This window comes from Daktulosphaira vitifoliae, unplaced genomic scaffold (assembly GCF_025091365.1).
Source record: "Daktulosphaira vitifoliae isolate Bord-2020 unplaced genomic scaffold, ASM2509136v1 Scaffold_5, whole genome shotgun sequence".
In the NCBI taxonomy this organism is placed as follows: Eukaryota; Metazoa; Arthropoda; class Insecta; order Hemiptera; family Phylloxeridae; genus Daktulosphaira; species Daktulosphaira vitifoliae.
Genome location: NW_026099576.1, coordinates 11,595,704 through 11,620,112, shown reverse-complemented (window position 1 = coordinate 11,620,112; position 24,409 = coordinate 11,595,704). Strand labels below are relative to the sequence as shown.

Sequence of the window (24,409 nt, the reverse complement as noted above, 5' to 3'; positions counted from 1 at the left end):
AAATAAGTAGATGGCTGGAGAGATGATCCACGACGAGACCAAAAAACATTTCTTAACCAAATGGGCAGACTACACGACGGTGACGACACATAATGAACCGGAAGGAGAAAACAACAACGCTGACATCAGTGCATGCATAGTTGACAGACACCTAGGACCGGTTGAATTGTTGACAGTTACTGTAGTGGTCAGCTGGGCGACTTCTTATCACGATGAAAATTTATAATGAAAGATTGATAATGATTGTACAACAAGAGAAAATGTGAAAAGAGAATGTGCGACTAAATTACTAAGGAGCATTTAATTAAATTACTACTGAATTTTAATGTTCAAAAATGGTTTTAATTCACCACAAAATTGACACTACTCAGGCAATAACATTGTATTACCCATTGCTTAGAAGTTACACTTAATTATGAGATGTTCACCAATAACTTATATAATTAACGTAGCGTTTGTTAGATAATAATAATAACGAGTCACTTATTTTATGTCACAAATTATTCACTTCCAAATGTCTTGTTACAAAATTATGTCTCGAGACTATCATGTACTTTGTTTTTCCCTCATTCGCCATTAATTTAATTTTTTCACCCTTTTCTATCAGTTTACTAGTAGATTTCTGAAGGTCTACCTCACTCTCCGCCATTATTATAATATCGTCTACGTACCCTGATACTACCAGTTGCTGGCTACTTCCCATTTTGATTCTTGTTGCTCCAGCCAAGGTTTCTCTCATAGCTAATTCTAGTGCTAAATTGATAAGGGCGGTGACAAGGTATCTCTCTGTCTTAAGCCTGTTCTTATCTCAAATTTTTCTGATTCCTTCCCTCCGCACTTTACTTTATATTTCCATATCTTTTCTGTTTTTCGCTATATCCTTCACTTTTTCTTTTGTTCATAATCTTTTACTAAACCTAATTAATCTTTTTTACCATCTCTGTCTTATATCTAAAATTATTTTGTTTTCCTTTTTTGGGTCTTGTACCACTTTTAAACCTGTTTTATCTCTTTCTTTAAAAGCTTCATTACATTGTTCCTTTAACCATGATTTTCTTTTTATCCTTAGTTTGTGGCCCAAAACTGCTTCTGTCGATCTATTAAATGCCGTTTCCACTTTTTCCCAATAGTAATTTATATTTATATGATGATCTAAACCATCTAAGTATTGCTTGATTTTTTCTTTATAATCTTTGGCCTAATTTCCTTTCAATATTACTTTGTTGATTTTATTTTTACACGTCATTCTTTTGGATCTTTTGGCCGATATTCTATATTTAAAGTTATTAGTTTATTCCCATTATCATTTGTATTGTTTTGTAAACTATGCTTTCTTATTGCTGAAAGCATCTATAAGATGCTTTCTTTCCTATTTTTGCGTTGAAATCACCTAAAATTATTTTTGGTTTTCTGGTTGGTTATGCATCGCAAATCCTATCCAGTACTTCGTAAAAAGCATTTATTATTTCCTCATTTTTGTCATCTGTGGGAGCGTAGCAGTTGATTATCAGTATGGTAAACGATTTATCTTTAATCTCAACATAGCATATTCTACCATTTATCAGTTCAATTCTCACAAACTGTGAAATTTTATAAACTATTATATGTGTATATTTAAAAATAGTTCAAAATATGGCATATTCTTAAAAAATTATTATATAGCTAATAATTAAAAAAAAATATGTAACTATAGGCAATCAAAAAAAGTTTCAAAATTATATTTATTCTTTCCTTAAGTGATATAAGTTGAAAAATAAGATAAAAATAATACCATGTAAATCAAAATGAATAAGTCAAAACATTAAGTTTGAATTGTGAAAATATCATCCAATTATTACTATTTTAATTATTTATTTAAAAAATTAATGGGTATTAATTTATAAGAAAATGATATATATAATGTTATAAGAAAATTTATGTTTAATAAGTTGAATAATTTCAAAATTAAAAAATTTAAACAATATGATAATAACACAACAGATGTTTTATCATAAATGTTTAACTTTTTATTTATAAATAAGAACAAAATAAATAACTGTATTTTGTAACTTAATCACTTTAAACTTTGTAAAAAAATTTCAATCATAATTACTATTAATTATTTTAAAATGCTTTTATTAAAACTTTTTTTAATAAAAAATTTTCATTTTGTATTATTTTCTGTGTTCTTTTATATAGAAGCAAAATTACCAAAAAAGGCACATTGGCTTAGTTAGATAAATTACTACAGTATTCAGGATGGAAAAGTTTAAATGAATTGCATTGTATAACATATCTTAATGAAATATATTATCTTCAAGAAAAGAATGAAATACCTGCATTTCGCACTACAGGTGCAAAAGTTATGAATAATTTTTGTTCAGTAATAAGCAAGGTTAAAAAAATTTTCCAAAAAAAATTAAAGAAGAAAAATACTTAATAAATGGATTCACTAGCACAGAAGAATTCATAAACATAATATCAAAATTAATTGTTCCAATGACAAAAATAACGAAAGAGCTAGGGACGCTTTGGATTTATTGCATAACAACCCAGAGGATACTTATTACAAACAATATTACAAGATAAGTTATGTATTAGATATAATAGGAAATATTGTTGTCAAATTACATAAACAAACTCTATCACGTGATGATATATCAACATATAATTTCACGTTAAATATTATATATTTATTTTCTAATCGATAAAATTAAAGGCTATTGTTGTTATGTATCGTTTGATACGAATTATTTATAGGTAGAATGGCTTCAAGTATATAAATCTATTATTAACCAATGCGTACAATTAGAATTTTTTAAATTTTTATAAAACAAAATTAAAAATTACATATTTTTAAAAAATATTTTCAACTTGGATTTAAAATTGATCCAATTAATAAAGAAATGTTCATACCAAGAACAAATGAGTCATCTGAAATAGATATTTAAAATTAAATATATTAATTAAAATATCAATTCTATGTTTTATACATTGTTTTATGGATTTAGAATTGGAATTTAAAGCAACAAATGAAGAGCCTCCAACACCAATACAAATAGAAAATCATTAAATATTATAATAAAATTAATTTTGTACTAAATTTGTATTTAATGACTAATCTTAATTTTCATTTTTAAGTCTTTAAAATGAATGAAATAACTATAGGGTAATCCTTAATATGACACAGAACAAAATAAAGTTAAATTTTAGATATTTTAATAAATGACTTTAGATTGCATGCTTGATAAATTTACTTATTATGTTAATGATGCATAATATAAAATAGTTCTACTTGAACCTAGTTAATATATTTTTTTTTAATTTTAGATAGTATAATGGATTGGAATGATAATGTGAGATAACAATATTTAATTTAAAAAATGGTAGCCCATTGTGGACGTGGCATAGTTGGGATAAGTATAAATGATATCTGACAGTGATTAAAATCACTATCATAAAAATCAATTTAATGCAAACCTGTAGATAGTAATTAATTTTATGAAATTAGTAGATTCGTCCAAAAGCAAAATGAATTTTTATTCCCTTCGTTATTTCTGATTAGTGTTCTTTAAATTATAAGTATAATATATGAAAAATAAAGAGTCATACTTTTAAAAAAATGAGTTGAATATACATAAGATGTTTATATAAAAATTTTATATTGTAACATTAATTTTTTAAATATTTATGGCAGCTTTAAGTACCAGAATAACATCTAATAGAAGGTGATTTTTTACAGGAATATTACATTTTTTGTTCAATTTCGTCAATCATTTGCACGTAGAAAATATTTCGTCGTGATAAATGATTTTTTTAACTTATAGTACATAACATAAATTCAATTTATAATAAATTTAATGAATGAAGTATTTCCAGATTATAATTATCAAAACTCAAGTTTAAAAAGTGAAAATTTTGTGCAAAAGATGCTATTTTGAATCTTTAACTTGTGGACAGGTCAATGGTCAGATTTATAAAATATATATGCCCTAAAAAGAGTAGTACCTAAATTATTTATATAAAAAAATTGATTTTGATTTGTTCATTTATAAAATAGTTATAGCAGTATAATAAAAAAAAGTTTAATAAATGACAAAATTTTAAATTTAATGACAAATATTTTTAAGGACGATTTTAAAGTGTAAATCGATTAAATTATAATAAATAATTACCTTAGTAACTAGATATGATACTAAAAATCTGAAGCCGAATTCAGATCGGCGTTATACTTTACTTGAAATAAAAGTTGTAAACAAGAAACTGGCTGTTAAAATTATTGTTTTCTAAATTTAGCACTTCCTTCACAAATTTTATTTTGAAAATTAAAAGAATTTGTTATGATCCAATTTGTCCTACAATTTTTGAAATTGTATGTTAATGATTATTATTGTAAAATATAAAAAAAATACCATTATTAAACTCTATTCAAAGCATTAAATTTTGTTTTAACTTTAAAATAGTGTTACTTTTTAAATCATTAATAATACAATAATTATATTATGTGATTAATTACTCTCAAATTAAATGTAAATAATGTAACCTATAATAAACTTATAATTTCCGATATCTTTTTATTGAAATCTTCAAAATTATTGTCTAAAATGAAAAATATAGAAGGATTTAATTTTGGATTGATCTATTTGTTTATTTATTTTTATATTTTTAAGGGAATATCTCTGTTTACATTAAACCTAAATTTTTCAGTAAAACGCCAAAAAATACTGAATTGAGCTGAAGTTACTTGGGACAGCTCTAATTTGTTACTAGGGACAAAATTTTTCAGTTTATCTAAAAATCTTATAATATTGCATTGAATGTCATTACACGGCTGATTCGAAAAAGAAATTAAATTTCATCACTTGTAATTTTGGGAAATCTAGCATCGGCTATATATCCCGTTTTAATTTTACTGTTATAAATAATTTTTTTCAACAGTGGTGCTTTAATATCTTATTGTTTAATAAAGATTTAATTTAAATATCTCTTAGTGACTTAAAAAGTTGCCACTTAAATTTGTTGTTACAATGAATAATTTAAATCAATTTTGGCATCTTGTCGTTAAATGTATATTATTAATCGAGTTGCAAAACTAAAATCTTCCAAATAAATATTTAAGCAATAATTTTTTTATTGTACTTTTTAGAATTTAGTACTGAAGCATTTGAAGATTTATTTTTCGTTTAATAAACTATTCTATGTTTTTGAACTTAGACGATGTCGTTTAAAATATTGATGTAATATCAATGTTATTGTTAGCTATTTTCATATAAGAATACCCCTATCGTATAAACATGAATACAAAATTTGTTATAATTAGTGATCTTATGCAAAAATAGTGATGTAAGCATGAAAACTTTAAAATAAAATTTTATTTTTAAATTTTCATGAACCAACCCGTTAGTGTAGCTAAAATTTTATACCGTATTAGCAAAATGCTTACATGTCAACCATTTCTTAATTATATTTTAATAGAAATAAATGTATTTCAATATTTTAATAGAAATAAATGTATTTCAATATTTTAATAGTAAATATTTAAAATATAATTTTTATATTAAATTGAAAAAGTAAGAATCGTGGTAAGTATGCTCATAGATAATCATTCCGAAATTTGTTATAATACATACACCACTCATTATTTAGTAGTAAATTTGTAAGTATCCAAAGTCATGAAAAATGGTTGCGCAGTATCCCCACTGTGTCTGATTTTTGTTAAAATAACACTCAAACTCAAATTAAAAAAAATATATAAAATCATTTAAATTTGATGGAATAAATTTTGCTTAACTCTTATTAAATATCATTTAAGGAAAGTTAAAAAAAAATATTGTTTTTATATTTTTTAAATGATTTTACAGTGTAGTTATTGCTTAATTTCTAATTACTACAAGAACTAGATGTGATAGAAAATATCTGATACCAGATTTAAAATTAAACTTCAAAATTCCATACATGGAAATCATATAAAAATTATTAACAATAAAAATTTGTCTGTTATATGTTGCCCTATACAATCAATAAACGCGTGCGGTAAGTTTTACGAATATAATTACTACAATTCATATAATATTAAATATGATCTTACCTAATGAACATAATTTTTATGTATCGATAAACTCGAGCTTAACTTAGAAATTAATTCTTCTCTTAAACACTTTTTTTATGAAATTTTGTTCGTAAATTATTGTAAATGAGTCATGATAAAATTGCTTAGAAAAATTCATTGATTTAATAAAAAAAAAAAATATATGAAATCATATATTTTTTACTATGTTCTTTTATGTCAGAACATTAACGGATTTGTTTATTGTAAACATGCGTTAGTTTGTAATAAACAATTTTTGAAAGAGATATTTAACAAGTGTTCTACTTCAAAATGTTAAGATAAAAATTAAAAATAAAGCTCACTTGTCGCTAATGTTGAACAAATCACTCCCAGCAATATGCAACATATCTTTGATGATTTTTGCGCCTTTGTAGACTGTCATAATAGCAAAATGACCACTGAATAAACCATCACGTTCAAGCCATACATTCATTGCTAGTGCTTTAATCACGACTTCAGAAGCACGTGTCTGATCTTGAATATCTCGAGTTGATTGTAAGCATAGTGCATGAATAAATAATAAAGGTAAAAAACTAGCTAGAATAAAAGTGACTATTATAATATTTATTACCCGCATTTTCTATTAAATCTTATGTCACCCAGAAATAATAAACATATTAAAAAATGAGTAAAAACAATAAATCCGCGGAAAAAATATTTTTCCTGACATACAAGAACAACGCTTTTACGTCATAAAACAATACCTAAACCGCCTTTTTAGTAGCGAACGTCTCGTCAGCACGCCGGTCACGAAATGACTGTTGAGCTTGTACCGCGTTGTTTAAAGGGTGACCAACCACCACCATCACAACCACTGGCGCATCGCTTATGGAAATTATATAATTAAACAAAACGCAGAAGTGTAAATTATGATTATGACTAGTGAATATCTTATAAACTGACCTTCTGTCTCGTTAATATCGTTAAACAAGTTATAATTAGAGAGCAGATTTATATGTATTTATAAATTTTGTTTGAGAAATTTAAAAAGGACCTAAGTTTATGCAAATTATTTATTGCGATACAGTAGCATAGAAATATTTTTCGTTTTAATATAAATAAACCGTTTATTCCTCACAAAAATGTAACTCTAGTTAGATCACACTACTAAGTTTTCTGTTATATTAATGCAAATTTGTACTGGCTGATGATATGTTTGCAATAACTTAACAAAATTTATAAAACCGTTCTTTAGTTATAATAAATATCTCTTTATTATTTAATAGGATTTCAAATATTAATATTATACAAAACAACATATAACTTTCGCGTATTTTTATTAATTTATTGTCTACATATTAAATAATTTTATTACTGCTACGTTAATATATTAACAAAACATTTCTAAAAAATATTAAATCATTTAGAAAAAAATTAATCCCCCCTAAGGTTGGTTTGATAAATTAAAATAAAAGAGAATTTCAAAAAAAAAAAAATTGTTAATAAGTATAATAATATTACTTAAATATTAAAATTACATAGCATATGAAATGATTATAGCAATATCAGTATATTGTTGATAAAAGCAAAAATAAACGATAGTTTACATCGCTTACTTTGTAAACTAATTAGTATTTAAAATAAAAAGGAAAAACTTTGTATGTAGTAATTGTAATGTAAAATATATGCTATATAAACGTAAAAATGAAGATAAATTTTTCTATTAAGTTGAATGATAAATATAATAGACTTTTAAAACCCCTTCGAAAATTTTAATACTTAAAATATTTTAATTGTAGTATAAAATTTAGTCTTTTCATTTTTAGTAAAAATTATAATTATACAGAAGTTGGATAGAATTTATCATTCTCAGTGATGATGTCATCAGTTGATTACAATTTGCCCAAGTCTATCAAAATGTATAGATTTATATGTGAATATGATTTTCTCAATAGTTGTCAAGTACTACTGATGCCATGTTGTTACTGTAAAATGGTACCAATAAATATTACCTCAACTTGGCCCACCACAGTTTAAGAAAAGTTCTGACGCCACTACTATCTTACTTTTAAATATTACTTACAAAAATTTAATCGACTAGATAACACTTCTTGATAGTTTTCATATACCAAATTGTTGACAGTGACAATTAAATAGCCTATAAATCTTAGTGTAGTTTTTTTTATAATATTTATTCATTGGACGAAAAATTACAAATGAAGGTGATTCTATTAACATTAGCCAGTTAATATTTCATAAAATAATAATTTTTATTTATTATTTTTGATTTTCTAGTTACATATAATTTAACATATATTCACTATTAGGTAATTTTTAGATCTAAACCTCATGGCTTATGAGGGTATCGACTTTTTTTTCAAATAGAAACATATTTTTTTAGTTATTGAAAAATATATTTTTATCGGCACTTTGAAAATTCCATTTATAGTAATAATAATAATAATAATAATACATATTTAGCTAAAAAAACAATAGTATGTTAAACTTTATTAAACATATATATTTTTTCAAATTATATTTAATAAAAACATGTGAATGAATACATTTATTACATGAATAAATGTGGAATTATGTGTAATTAAAATAATCCAAAAAAAAAATTAAATTATTATTATTTTGAGAAATATTGGCTGGCAATCATCATACTGCATATGCATCCTTGTGATGTTCTTATTTTACATATAGGTACTCTTTTAAATAATTTAAATGGACAATTATTTTGTACTAGATAATTTTCATGTGAAATATATTTAATCATAAAATTCGTGGGTCTGAAATGAAAAAATATTTATCTTTGATTCCAGTAATCTATAAAGTGAACTACAGTTAATATTTCAATAACCTTAGTTACCAGTTTATCCACTAGTATTTTTACATATTTTTTTAAATAAATCTGTTTCTCTATATTATGTCATTTTATAAATGAAAATAAAAATTCAAATAATATTATATAAACTGATAACATTTTATTTTTATTTTTCTAAAGTAATTAAATATCTAATTTTAAATATTAATATTTTTTTGGAATCTACTATAAATATCCAAAAGAGAATTATAGGGTAAAAATCAATAGAATTTGATTTTTGAATTACATATATAGTAAGTATATGTAATATTTTTTTACATACGAAATAAAGGTTTGTTGCAAGTTGTGCTTAATAAACAATAGTTTAGTTATTCTTTGTATTACAAAATTTTTAACATATGAATGCTTAATATATAATTTATGTACAATTGATTATATTTATAAATTGTATAAAATATATACTTTAAAATTTAATTTACAAATTATAAAATTTATAAACACATTTACCGATTCGGTATTTCGTATAATTTGTACAACATAATTTTAATAGACTAAGATAGTTAAACTTTGTAGAAGTTTTCTATAGAAAAAAATCCCTAACTACGTAACAGTCTCTAGTATCCAAGGCACAAATTTGGATATCCTAGTACATACACCCGGCAAATTAGCTTCTGCACATCCGATGCCCCAACTTATTATACCAGCTAAAAAATATCGGCCATCCCTCCCCTTCACTTGTAATGGTCCTCCCGAATCACCCTATAAATAACGTGTTCATTTTTATTATAATGAAAAAAAATTAAATTACAAATAAAACTTATTGTAATCAACGAATATTAATTAATTTTTACTTTACTAACCTGACATGAGTCACGACCTCCATCATCAAAACCAGCACACATGAAAATTTCTGGTATATATTCATGTCTTCCAGCCCTTAAAAACATACTTTTGCACTTGTCATTACTAACAATAGGTACGTTTACCTAAAATTGTCATTCAATAATTTATTCATGCATGTCATTCATACAAAACTATCGTTCTTAATTTACTATGTAGCTTACCTCTTGTAATACTGATGGTAGAGTGCCTCCTTCACTAAGTCGTCCCCATCCCGTTACAGTTGCATTCTCACCGATAAGTAAGTCATCAGAACCAGGTAAGCAAATGGGAACAATATGTGGTGCATATTGAAGTGGAGAATCTAAACGGACCATGGCCAAATCATATTCGTACGTGAAGAAGTTATACTTGGGGTGGACTACCTTTTTAGCAACAGCACGTTCTGCGAACTTGTACGGTTCATGTTCGGATGAAAAATCATACTCGCCAACTCTTATGCGAATTTGTGATGTTAGTAAACTGTAATGAGTTTCAATAAATATTAAAAATTAAATCATAAATTATTTATATTTTATTTATGCATATAAATGGAACATATACATTGAAAACTCTAAAGAAATGTTAAACTCATTTATGATGAAGAAGCTCGATACAATGTGTTTTTTATTTTTATTTTATTATGATCTCTTTTATTTAATTCAAATATCTTTAGTTGGTGGCCAAAGCCTTTTAATGTAAAAAATGGATTTTTAAGAACCAGTTGAACTCTTTTTAACATACAAGATGCATTTTAGAACGCTTTTGAAGAATATAATCATATTTTAATTAATATAGCTACTATAATTCTTTTAATACCAAACAACTTATCTGTATGCTTTTTAAATTATATTTAGTCTAATATTTAAATTCATAACTAAGTCGGTATGACATCTCAGACTTAAATGCTAAATACTTCTTCTAGTATAGTAGTATTTTGTAAGCAATAATGTCAGATCTAAATGAAAATATATATCATTGAAAGTTTATTAAGAAAACATCTTCTTGATAAAATATGAGTTAAAAGTGTTTATGTAGATTAAATTTATTAGAACCCCCAAAAATAATTTAAAAATATATGTATTTTACTTTAAACAATTTTATGATGTAAAAATTAATTTTAGGCTTATGTCTGTAAATGTTTTGTTTTATTTTTTTTTTTTTGCTTATGGTAATTAAACATTGATCTTAGTTTTGTTAATTATTAAGGTTTGATATACTAACTCATCTACACAATGTCCAGCCGTAGCAATCCAATTTTCATTCAGTAATGCTCCACCGCACCGATGAGTACTGGAAAATCCAAAGAATGATGTTCTTCTTACAGATACCTAATATAAAAGAACGTTTTAAAATATAATTATGTAGCTTAGTATAAAAAACAATTTTTCTTTCTTGTCATACCTGCCAAGGCCAACTTCCAAACGCAGCGTTTCTGCCACCTACTATACGAATTTCATGTCTGGGATGTAAGGGTGCTGATCCACAAGCTATTAAACATAAAATATTTATCATTAGATCAATTACTGAAGTATGATGATTAATAATTATCACTCGTTAACATACGTATTGATTTTTGATTAGTTTCAGCCGATACACCCGGCTTAGCGGTATGTTTTTCTGGCTTAATTGTAGAAACAACAGTTATGGTATCTACCGCATCATGTTTTGAGGTCGTTGATAACGTTACTTCAGTTGTACTCGGGAGTGGTAGTGTAGTTGTAGTAGAAGTTGTTGTGGTAGGTTTAGGTGTTGTAGTCGAAGAAGTAGTAGTAGTTGTTGTTGTTGTTGACGTAGTATGTGAATAGTATGGTTTTAGGTGGGTTTGAGGCTTTGGTTTAGTGATGAAACTATGATGATTTCCAGAATTAGAATTCCAATTGGGTCTATAAATTATCAAAATAATAACAAGATATTTAATGTTATTAAAATTAATGAAAGAATCTCAATTCAATTTTTCTTTGGATTTACTTCAATTATACAACTATACAATTTATTGTAACAAATATAGAAATATAGGCATATATATATATTAACTCACCTATGGGACCAATTTGAATCTACTTTGTTTTCGTTATCATCCACTTGTTGAGATTGACTATTTGTGTTTGTAGTACTGATAGCTGTAGATGTGATAATATGCTGGCTAGGTAAAGCAGCCGGCCGGGACATGAAGTTGGGTCGATTGTTTGATATAAAATTAGTTGACGGTATTCTATTTAACAGATGAGGCTGAGGTGTAGATGACGAATGATAATGATATTTTTTGTCAACAGCTGACACCGATGCCGCAGAATCTGAATCTACATTGTTTGGTCGCATCATGACCTGTGAAGGCCTATGAGGTCTGTGATGGGGCCGCACTGGTTTTTGTGAGACACTATTAACCCCAGGCTGAGTAAATAGAACTGCTGGTTCAGATGAATCAGGTAGCATAGCCAACTGAGATGTGGTAAGGTTGTGAGCACAACAGCTGCCGAACATGAAAGTATCTACGCACATCCCTATGTGTCGCCCTTTACTGTTGATACACTCGTAAACGAACATACATGTACCCTCCAGACCGTTGACCAAACATGGTTTTTTATTGATCTTGTAATCTAAAATTAGATTCATATTCGTTATAAGAAATCAATATTTTTTAAGTTTCTAGAAATTATTTTTTTTTTTGTATCAACATTATTTTTAGTTATATTATAATAGTAAACCTTACTGATTTATTCAAAAAAACTTTAAACAAAATAACATTAACCCTAAAACAGTCGCGTGGGGGTCTAGCACACCCCCACATAAATAAAAACGGATGTATTATATTGCATAAAAGGTGTGCATAGATATAATTTTAGAAGATGGTTTTTATAGTAATACTGAATCAATTTTCACAAATAAATACCTTCGAAAAAAAAATGTATGACTTAAAATATTCATCAAAATTGAAATGGGTTATATTTACCTCCACGCGACTTGTAACGTTATAATTTTTTTCTGGACTTGTATTTTTTTCAAAATATCGTTATATCGTAAATGCAATGTTATAATCGATATAATATTGTGGAATTGGAATTATGTGGATCTGCCACCGATTGTACAATTAAGTTTTGAAAATAAATAATCTATTGAGAATTTCCACTACTCGATGATACGGAACAAATAAGAACAAAACATGTAATAAATACATCGCGTATATTAAACAGTATGCAAAGATTTTTGGGAAAAAAATCAATGTTCAACAGATTCAGAATAATTGTATATACTCGTATCATAATAATTAAATGTATTGTAATATTAATAATAAAAAAATTCAATTCAGAAAAATGATTATATAAATGTAAATACACATAAAACTAATAAATATAAGCCGTGTTTGGGCTCAAATAAATACAAGAAAAATTAATTAAAATACATTTTGTAATAGTAAAAGCTTTTGTTTACCGTCTTAAAAATTTTGCAGTTAAAATAATTTTTTTACAAACCAAAATTTTTTAATGAAATTTTGTAAATTAAGTTTTTTTTTTTCGTAGTATAATTTTGTAATTTATTTATTTTTTAATTTTTATCCATATTTATATATCATATGGAAACAAATAATGTCTTTGAATTAAAAAAAATGAAATTTTTTATACATAATTTATATTTTTTTAGAAATGGGGTCTGATAGACCCCCACACGACTATGATCGTTAAAAATAGGCACGCGCCTGCTAAAGGGTTATGTTGGAATACATATATATTTCATATGCCAACAATTAGGAAAATAGGAGAATAAAGTGTTTTATTAAAAAAATTTGACTGCGGATTCGTAATTTGTGAATAAATATTTCGATTTTTATCAATCTTAAAACTTATAAAGAAAGGTAAATTCTGATGAATTTTTTTTGTTATGTTACTTAATAAAAAGTATAATAATTTATACTTTGAAAAAAAATGTATTAATCTAGTTTAAAGTAAATATATAATTAACTCGCTCGAAATAGAAGACAATTATGTAAACAGTTACTACTCTCAATGAAACTGTAATGAAAGCATTTTTTATTTTTATAATCGTCATAGAAAACATTTAATAATTTTATTTAAAAGACAATTTTAAATTTACTACACAATATGTTAATTATGCAATAATTAAAATATTTTATAATAAGTCCCCCAGTGAATTATCTTTTTCTTTTGTTTATATCTTTTATCTTGCGAAGGAAAATACTATCTACAGCATTTCAAAACGATTTAAAATAAACCGGATTTAATCAAAGAATTACTAAGCGGAAAATCATTGTCTTAAAACTTTTGTTCTTATTTGCATGTGATGAATTCTCACAATAAGAAAATTTAGATTAAAATATCCAAATTATGAGGGAAATTCATCTGTATTTTTATTATGTTATATACAGTACCGGTCAAAAGTTTAGGTTGCTTCACAATTATCATAAAATGTATAAAACCAAGTTTTTCTTCAATTATTGTCATTTCTTTTAATTATTTAAACAACAAGAAATCATTTTGTAAGCAAAATATTTCGATTTTTCTAAAGATTTAGCTTTGTTTTTTCATATTTTAGATTTTTCAAAGTATACATATTTTGCTAACATAATCGATCAAGCTGTATTAGCTAAAAAAATAAAACGAGTAAATCTAAGCTTTAAACCAGTATTAAAACTTATGATGTATGTTTAATTTTTTTCTAATTACTGGTAAGAAACTATACTAAATAGATTAGTCTAATATAGCTCTTGTATCATCTTGGTCTAAACTTACTGTTATTAAGTGCTTTATAATGATCATGACCTTGAGACGATTCGAATATAGCGGTCAGTAGAGACATGACGATCCATGAGGTCGCTATTCTCATGCTGGTTCAGACCTAAAACAGAAAGTTTAATTATTAATATATTTTTCTTAGCTTACCGTATAGAGAATTGACTTAAAATTTATCAGTTTATGTCAGATAAAAATGTCCACTGTCAATATATAATAAGTTAAGCGTTAAAAATTAATAGTTTTCTCTTTCATTTCATTTTGTTGTTTTAGTAACATTAAATATTTACTTTTCAGTCGAATGTAGTTTTATTCACATTAATTTATTGCACATGCACAATATTTTACTGAGAAACATGTAACGTTAAATTGTTTGTATTAATATTGATTAGTCTTATTATTATTTCAAAGAGTTCATTTAGAAAATGAGATTTTAATGCAATAATCGGATACACTACGAGTTTTTATTCTGTTCTACTAACAGTGTCTACATTACCCTGCCAAATCACTTGGTTTTTTTTTTAACGTTTCTTAACACTATTAATAACATATAACTGAACATATATTAGAGTCATTTTTTGAAGAACTAAATGATTTTATCTTAATATATCAGTTTTATATTCACTTCATTAAACTATTGCGCATCACTTTTATTTAACTGGAAACAACTATGACTATTTTACTTTTTACTAAATGATAACCGATTAGGTGACATGAATGCTGCTTAGACGATATGCCAGTAATTATTATTATTGTTTACATTGTTTTAGATCCTATCCATTACACTCTATTGAAAGTTATGCTGTATGGAAATCCGTCACGAAATACTGTTTGCCGCTGTTATTGCTCCCAATGACCCAGCACTCATCCAACGTATGAAAGTGCAAAAAAAAAACACATAAAATCATGAAGAATATTGTAGAGAAACATTCAACCCGTGAAAGCGTTGTTGATTGGACAATAGAACCATGGGAGCTAAAACCTTAGACTAAAACAGTCTAACTAGTTTTGTTTGCTCTTGCTTTCTAAAAATCAATTTTCGATGGATTACCTTTACTCAATTATCGAAGTTATCATTATGGTTATCCAGCATTGAAATGGCAAGACATTCTTTTACAAAGGGCAGCAACACTGCTAATACTGTTTCACCTAATTTGTTAACGATATGTAATTACTACTATTTTATGACTTTTAACTGTAGTTAAAAAATCTTGCGATAGATGTAGGAGTTAAGAAAGTGTAGTATTTTCTTACAATGTTGTAGATACATCGTTAAAAAGTACGATTTTAGTTTTTTATTCCTTGGAACCTTTTATAATGTACTATTTTGAAATCAAAAAAAGAACATGCGTCGACCTAAATCAGCCTTTCACATCTAGGCAGCGGAAAAACACCAAAGTACGTGTAAACGTCACGTAAAATCGTTTGTTCAATGCGACAACGGTAAGTCGGTTGTTCAAGCGGCGATAATTGATTAGCGTAGGGAAAACATTTGAATCCTACACTCCTCGAATTGTCATCTGTCAGTTTGTTTCTCCAAAGTAAGCGATCGGTCAGACCGCACAGATGTCCGATTGGTAATTTCAGATCATGTAAACCAGCGAGTTGTTGACACTTGTATGATTCACCAGTATTATTATTGTTATTATGGTCACCGAGCATGTAACTCGGCTGTATACACAATATATAAGTCAAAAGCTGTTCATGTGCGGCCGGTGCAGTGCACACGACTGCATATGTACGCGAGGAAGCAGCAAGTGTTGACGCCGAGTGAAACCAGACCAGGTTACCGTTGGGCCGTATGTACTTCCACGTAGTAACATCCACAAACAATATATATTATTACGAGTTTAATGTTATTATATTGTATAAGGAAAGCCACATACGGCGATATTAGACGATGGGAAATAAAACGTTATTCCGTATCATATATTGCGGTTTCGTGTCTACTAGATGTGCTTATACAAGTGAGACACGTGTTCGATTGTAGACACATTCTTTTCGTTACCATCGGTCTTATGATAAACCTTAACTAATGACCTCTACAAAGTCAATCGGCATGTCTTGATCATAAATATGCAAATAATTGTGCCACTCAGAACTATTAAGTTCAAATCACGAAATATAATTGTTTGAGACTGGAATATATTTATTGAAATAATCACCATTAAAAATGAATAAAAATAATTTTTTAATCACTCTTACTCTGATCAATGAAAGAGCAATAATAACTCAGAACGTAGGTATTTATGCTTAATAAGTTCTATTACTGATATCAACAAAAGTAATCGTTCATTTCGTTTTTATTGCACAATTCTATGAAATTCAATGGGGTAACAATTTTATATTTGTGTTTATGGTTTGGAAATATATATATATATAAAAAATGAAACCTAAAAAAATCATTTTACAATAGTTCTCATCTTTCTATAGAACTCGTAAATAAATTTATAGTAAATGCGTATCAAATTTTCTAGATCAAGTAATAAAAAAAATCTTGTGGTGTATTTAAATTCGTACACTAACGTCGTGACGGTAGTGTGCCACGACGCGCATGACAATATATATTTGTCAAACAATAAAAATTGTAAACCTCATTATTGAAAGTGTTTCGAATTCAAAAAATATTCCCCTATAAAGATTTTATACCTTACAATAATTTAACTGTCTTAAAAATTATTAAAAAATCTCTGGTAAAAATTAATGTATTTCGCACATTGTATGATTAATCATAAACTTTAAAGTGCAGTTTAGTCTAAAACTTTAGAGTATCGATAATAATTCTAGTAAAAATATTTATTAAGTTACAAGACATTTTGAAAATTTAAAAAAACTTTTTTTTTTTGTTTACTTATTAATGAAAAATAATAAAAAAATGTGTTTCAAACATAGTGTAAAAAAGCAATAATTATTTAATAAAAAATTTCAACAAAATAATAATTGTACTAATGGTTATTTGCGTTTTTAATTAAGTCCGAGACACTGTATATAGAAATATAGAAATAATAGAAATAAAAAAATGTTAAGAAATTTTTTATTTTTTGAGTGAAATGTTAAAAATTGTGTTATGTGTATTCATATGTCTCTGCAGAACAGACTCTATTTATGACTCAGTTTCGATTTTCTATCTGTCAAATAATGCATTACAACTTTTACTCGAGGAAAAACTCGTCCTAATATTAAATTTATCACCAAATTTAAAGCTAATGTTTGTGGATTTATGTTTTACTAATGTCGGTAATAACACGTGTGCCAAAAATACATTAACATATTTATACATATATAATTTAGAAAGTAATAATACCTTTATTTGATACTAATGTTCATAAAATAATTTTCAGTGTATCATTTTTCGGTCGTGGTAATTATTATTCTCCACTGTAGAGAGTATGTTATTGTATTCACTGCGCCGAATTAAATATGCGCTAGTTTATTTCATTAATAACTAGTTTCTTTTTTTTTATTATAACTTGTGAAGAGGAAAAAATCGCACAACATAATTTAAACTAATGAGTATAATATGATCCGCCCCAAATGATGATTATTGTGTATACATTGACTGTATAATGAAAGAAGATAAATCGATATTGGCCGGCAGCTATTTTTATATTTATTTACATATGCGCTTTTCAGATTTGTTATTCAATAAAATATACTTTAAGGTACGGATATATATATCATCATTCATAATGTGGTATATGATTAAAGTTTATGACAACATATAAAGAAGCTTTGGCCTATCAATATCTCTGAGAAGATAATTATCAAAGATAAACGTGATCTATAAGGTTACAAAGTGAAAGTGTAACGCATAGAATAATGTGAGGTCTCTGACATATCATATCTGTAATATGTATTCAGTTTTTTGCATGGATAGTAAGAGAGAAATAGCGAAGTCATCGAATGATGTTTAGGATGCGAAAACAGTGGCCGTGAAAACATGACAGGTCACCTGCAATAAGAATGTTTCTCATAGAAATCGATGTCCGTTAATAAAATATTTTATTATTTTTAAGTTCAAACTCAGTAGTTGCAGGATTTTCTTCCTTTATATTGGATGAAGTTTCTCGCCGCAATTATTTTTCGAAGAACCTTCATTTTTTAGTGTATCAGCCATCCTGGTCCTTATTACTCTTGAGATTTTGATTGGTTTTCCTTGTTTGCAACATTAAACGTCGATAGTAAAACGTAATAAACAATATATGTATGAACGTATGCTACTACTTCTTTTTTACGACGTTTCGTCCAATAGTTGAAACTATTCAAGAAAGGAGTTGGTTCGTTATGTAAGAACATTTTTTTCATCTAACTAAACTTATTTTGTAAAAATCCAAGCGTGAAAAAAGCACAATATAAAACGACACAAAGTTGCGAAACACATTCGACGCTCAAATGATTTGGTTTATTCGATTTTTGTTTACGCACCTGTGGCTCAACACTCAAAGAGACCCATGTTTGTTTTTTACGATTTTTTTACATGTAAAGAAATTTTGATAATGAAATGTGTTTTTACGAAAAATGCAAACTTAACAATAATATACGAATCTTTTAAGAAAACATATTATTTACATATTTTCATTCCATTAAAGTTTAATTAATATATATTTACTCCTAAAATCAATTAATATAATTGTAAACAAATTTAATTAAAATAATGCATTTATGTTTAAAATTACTAAGTTTACCGTTTAAGAAGCATATATAATAATGTTTATATTTAGTTAAAATGTTTGGCTTAAAATTATTTTATATCAATTAAAATATAATAGTAATGATTCTTATTATAAAAGTACATCAGGTTTACTCGTTAGTCGAAGTATATTTAAGGCAACCTGAAAATTCTGGTTATTAATGGATCCTGTTTAGGTACACAGCTATTTGTAATATATTTTATTCGACTGAGTTACTTATAAGTGAACGATCTCGTTTTTTCATATGCTAAAATACATTTTGTTTTCATATAAAATGTTTAGTAAAATTATTAATAAATTAAAAGTCTGATTTATTAATTATTGAGTGCAGCTATTACTCACCTAGTTTAAATAATCACACCAGATTGACTTTGCGGTTATCTTTATATTAATAGTAAAAAATAAGTATTACGCAAGCGATTTAAAGAATTTTTTTAATTCATTCTGTCTTCTATAAATTTATAGTAAATTTATATAACTAATGTTTAGTAAGCGCAGGATTATCAGTTTCTAGATTAACCTTAGAAGAGTAAAAAACAAATTTACTAGAATCTAAGGTCGTTGAAGTAATTATTGAGGCAAAATACCAATGTAAAATACTGAATTTAAAATCAATTTATTTAAATAAATCTCTATTTTATAAAAAGAAAATCTGTATGATTCATAAAATTATTATTTTAAAGAATTATGTAACTACGTTTTAAAAAACGAAGAAATTAAAATCCCTCATATCGCTTGAAGTGATGAAAATTATTTTCTGTCAATTAATTAATTTCTGATAAGTTGGTTGTTTTAATTGTACAGTATCTATTTTTAATATCACCTTGGCATATTTTAGTACTTAATAGGAACTCATTGTTAGTAAATTTTATCTGAGCTGTGTGATGAAGAGATTGATGCTATTATCTAATGTACATAGTTATCAAGAGTTTAAAATTATGGAAATCAGTTAAAAAAGTTCAACTAAATGCATAAAATCATAATGTATTATTTTGACTTGAGCAATTCTTCTTAATCGAGTATTATATTACTATAATAAAAAAGCTTAAAATGCTAGTTGTACTGAGCCATTTTGTCAATAAACACATGTGGTCAGCCGTTAAAAAGAGTCATGTAATTTTATGAGGAACCCATCTCTTGCACAACAATACTTGACATTCAGATATTGGTTTCGAGAAATCGGATATTTAACGAATTGCGGTATTGGTCAAAGGGCGTGTAATAATACGGAGAATAAGTGTCCAAGGGTAATCATATAGAGTCAGAGAATGTCGCACAATATACGCAACCAACCACTACGATCATACTCAAAGGAAAAAACAAAACTACATGACTACTACAGCGACTATTGCCAGGGTTAAGTTTCGAGTTGACCCACATATTCCCAGTTCCGGAACGTCTAAAGTTCCATACCTAAAAGTACATAACGTGTATATACTAGTACAATACTCAGAGAAAAATCGTAAATTGTATTCCATTTTTTTTTATGTCACCCTTGTGACATTTACACGTTCCCTAGAGTTTAACCATAAGATATCGAATCCAAGTTCGATTTCTTGCATTATGTAATATTCTCATACACATAAACAACAAACTTGACAATGTGACGTTATGCTAAAATCTCAACCTCAGAAATTGTCTAAACAAAACCATGACTAATTTTTAACGTATCACAATCTTTGACATATTATCTTTATACATAGCTATCAAACTAAGTTTATCTTTAATAGATAATTTTTGCTTGGGCGTGAAGTTGAGAAAATATTAATTTTATTATGTGTTTTTTTTATGTCTGTTACCCCAAATACTTAGCTCTCAGTGGACCGATTTTGCTCAACGGTGCATAAAAATATCAAAAATTGTGTTTAAATTAATGATATTGAGCTGTATGGTAGTGATGTTTAGGGCGTGGAATTTTGTGCATTTATAAGTTCTGTAAGGTTATTCGGAACACACACCATTGACAAGTACAAATTTTTATTAATTAACTTTAAGAATTAGTAATATATCGGTATCAAGGTTATATTAAGGGGAATAGGAGGTTTACACACACTAAATAAAAAATCATTCTCCGCTATTATACAGAATGATTAATTAAGCATACTACCCTCTATATTTTCATAAAATTGTATAGATTAAAATCTTATTTATTTTTTAGGCCATAGTAAATATTAAGTTTATTTATAGAAAAAAAAATATTTCCAAGGAGATTTTAGAGGTAACTTTTAAAAGTTAAATGGAAAATTATTATTATTTTTTTACTATTGAATAAAAAATAGTGTCAATAAAGTGTTGACTAGCTGATAACTAGTTTTGTATTATTACTTTATAAGATAAAAGCATTTTAATATTTAAAAAAGGCAAGGTAGTGTTTAGAGTGTCACATTTTATGGTAACGCACATATAAAAATTCTTCTAAGTTGCGTACTCCGCTTGCTTATAACTAAAAATTATAAAAACTCAAAAATTAATATTACAATACTAGTTATCGACTTGTCAATATTTTATTTAGACCATTCTCCATTTAATAGTAAAAAAATAATAATAGATTGCTATTTAACTTTCGAAAATTAAATGGCTACTCCTAAAATCTATATTTAAAATCATTTTTTTAATAAACTTAATATTTATAATATTTTATAAAAATAAATTAAATTTTAATCCATACATAAAATGGTATCTATCATGCTTAATAAATCACGCTTTATAATCCTACCACAAAGTAGTAAAATCTTGTAAATCTTTAATGTTGCTTAAACAAAATTTATATATTCATATAAATTTGCGCTCTAGTGATGTTAATCACTACTAGATTTCAATCTATACAAGTCCCTATGATGCTGATTCACGAATGAAATGGAATTTTTAAATTAATATCTATATACAATGTATATAGATGTGCATGTGTAATATACATTCACATATTTACTGATATATTTAAATCAATTAATTAGTTAATAAGGAGTAGGTAACACATAGTTAACTTAATAGAACAAAAAGTAATTTTAATCGCTACTCATGTCATAGCAATTAAAATTGTTACTGATTCCGATTAGATTGTTATCGATAAGTCAGTAGTAATCCTTCATAGAACAGTTTAAATTTTAATTGGTATTAACATTATTACTTAGACAATAAAAACAAAAATTAATTTTGTCTATGATTATTAAGCAGAAAATTTAATGTATTTTATAAAAGATATAATAGTGAAATTTGAATCAAAATATTTAAACAGTAACTAAGCTAATATTTGTATATTTCCTACAACATAACACACAATTTAAGTTGTCAACTATTATATTTATATATTTTAACAAATTTTTTATAAGCTACGATAAATTTTTCGAGTATTATTTTAAGACTTTAAAGTAAATTATTGAATACAGAAACTCAGGTGTTTCGCTTCGTATATCACTTTGACAGCATTTTTTATTGCATTTTCTCTTAAGATTAAGCTCTTGTATTTTTCAAAACATTTTGTGCACTTAGATCACTCAGCAGCTGTACAGGCTACGGATTCTAACACAAAACGCAGACAATAATACATTAATTTTACAAAAGTCTACACGTTAAATATACCCATGATGGTTGCTGGTCATTTAGCATCCAGCAAAAATGATAAATATAAAGCTACCAAATATATTTTTCAACCGAAACAACTCATTTGAAAATTGTTCACAACTGGGAAATCTCCACGGGCGAGTGTGAAATTTCGCCGGCAGAAAAGTCATAAATTTAATCCTGTAATTGTAGTTAGGGGAAAATGGATTGTTTCAACGATAGTTATATCTATATAAAACATGTTTTTTACGATTTATACTGTGTAAAAAAAGATAATAATAATGTTTATGTATCGAAATAAGTGGAAAAAATACATAGTAAACACCTCTAGTGTAAATATTGTTAACTAATAAACTAATTAATGCTTAACTCTATTTTTAGGGTTTCGAATTTACCAATTACAAAATGATTATTTTCACAGTCAATCGAGTGAGTGAAAAAATAAAACCAGTAATTTTTTTTGTAGAAGACTGTAGTTGCAGACATTAGAGAGAGCAGTTTAAATTAACGACCTTCTCCATACCACAGATATCATAGTACCTACGTATGCACACTATTCACTTACATAAAAAGATGCAGGAAAACAGCTGAAAACGAGAAAGCGGGAAAGTAAAAAAGAGGTTCTAGCGGTAAAAAAAAAAAAAAGAACGACAGTAAACAAAACGGTATCCTTCAGATTTACAAGTTCCTCTGTTTTATAGTATACATTGTATGTAAATTATCGATCAACGTCAAAGCGTTATAAAATGTAGCAACGGTGGCGGCTTTCACAATCTTCAATTGCATACTTGGTTGCGACCTGAAAAGGACCCGAATACCAGTATAAGAAAAAAAGAGGATTGAAAGATAAAAATAATAGAATAAAAATATAAGAACGGTATAAAACAATTTTGTGTGACTTCTTATAGTCGACAGCAAATAAAAATAAGGTAGAAGCTGTTTTCGTTGTAGATGAGTAAAAATATACACGAAGAAAATATAGAGGATTATTGAGTTGCGAATATAATCGTGACCCTTGTCTGATATCTGTTGATACGATGTGACGTTTCATGCTCGATAAACACGTCGAAAGAGAGCACCGTGTGACTATAATATGTGACTTCACTGCCATTATTTATTATAATAAATTATAATATTTCGTGTGCGTTTAAAATTGGTACGATACTTATCAAGAAAGTACACGTATAAATTAATTTTCGTAGTATAATCAACTTAAAAAATCCGCCCATGTTTTGATCTGTAACGATGCATAAACAAACAACGTTTTAGCTGCAAGCAACAGGTAGCCGCTCGGTTGGCAAGCTGCTTGCGTCCATCTGATAGGATCCCATTATAACCTATGCGCTGATTTGTGAATTTATATTATGTTTTTATACTATTGTAAATAATTGCAGTTTTTTCATTTTGTTTTCACGTATATTGCCATCAAATACGTTTGCCAAAAGAAACACGCCACGCATTTGTTCAGTTTTGACGTTCAAACCGATCTCAATCAACGCACGCTTTATCAGAGAAACAAACACACGACGTCATACAAAATAGTTGTTATTATATTTTTTGTAATGTTGCCCCACAATTTAATTCACGACCAATAACGTTTCCTTAAACAACAATATGAAACTAGTCTTCTCGACAGAACTTAATTCACGTAGTACACAACAATGAAAATAATAAT

The 24,409-nt window shown here is 26.7% G+C and overlaps 2 protein-coding genes across 4 annotated transcripts in view; both read right to left on the bottom strand.

Moving 5' to 3' along the window:
- LOC126906631 (uncharacterized) overlaps positions 1-6,855 on the bottom strand; it is a 69,748-nt gene extending 62,893 nt beyond the window's left edge. For both annotated transcript variants that reach the window (XR_007704292.1, XM_050687313.1), the window contains exon 1: positions 6,391-6,855. Coding sequence is in view for 1 of the 2 variants with exons in the window: in XM_050687313.1 (XP_050543270.1) it covers positions 6,391-6,665 (275 nt within the window). In the remaining variant the exon portion in view is untranslated. The remainder of the gene's footprint in view (positions 1-6,390) is intronic.
- A 2,317-nt stretch (positions 6,856-9,172) lies between these two features.
- LOC126906624 (serine proteinase stubble) overlaps positions 9,173-24,409 on the bottom strand; it is a 35,991-nt gene continuing 20,754 nt past the window's right edge. Inside the window, exons 1-9 of one of the 2 annotated variants that reach the window (XM_050687303.1) lie at positions 17,787-18,838; positions 14,483-14,588; positions 11,776-12,334; positions 11,301-11,620; positions 11,139-11,224; positions 10,959-11,065; positions 9,920-10,217; positions 9,716-9,841; positions 9,173-9,614 (exon numbers count right to left, since the gene is read on the bottom strand). In XM_050687303.1, coding sequence (XP_050543260.1) covers positions 9,456-9,614; positions 9,716-9,841; positions 9,920-10,217; positions 10,959-11,065; positions 11,139-11,224; positions 11,301-11,620; positions 11,776-12,334; positions 14,483-14,576 — 1,749 coding nt within the window. In that variant the 5' untranslated portion in view covers positions 14,577-14,588; positions 17,787-18,838 and the 3' untranslated portion in view covers positions 9,173-9,455. Of the gene's footprint in view, positions 9,615-9,715; positions 9,842-9,919; positions 10,218-10,958; positions 11,066-11,138; positions 11,225-11,300; positions 11,621-11,775; positions 12,335-14,482; positions 14,589-17,786; positions 18,839-24,409 lie in introns of those variants that run through there. The other variant, XM_050687301.1, reaches the window with a different exon arrangement.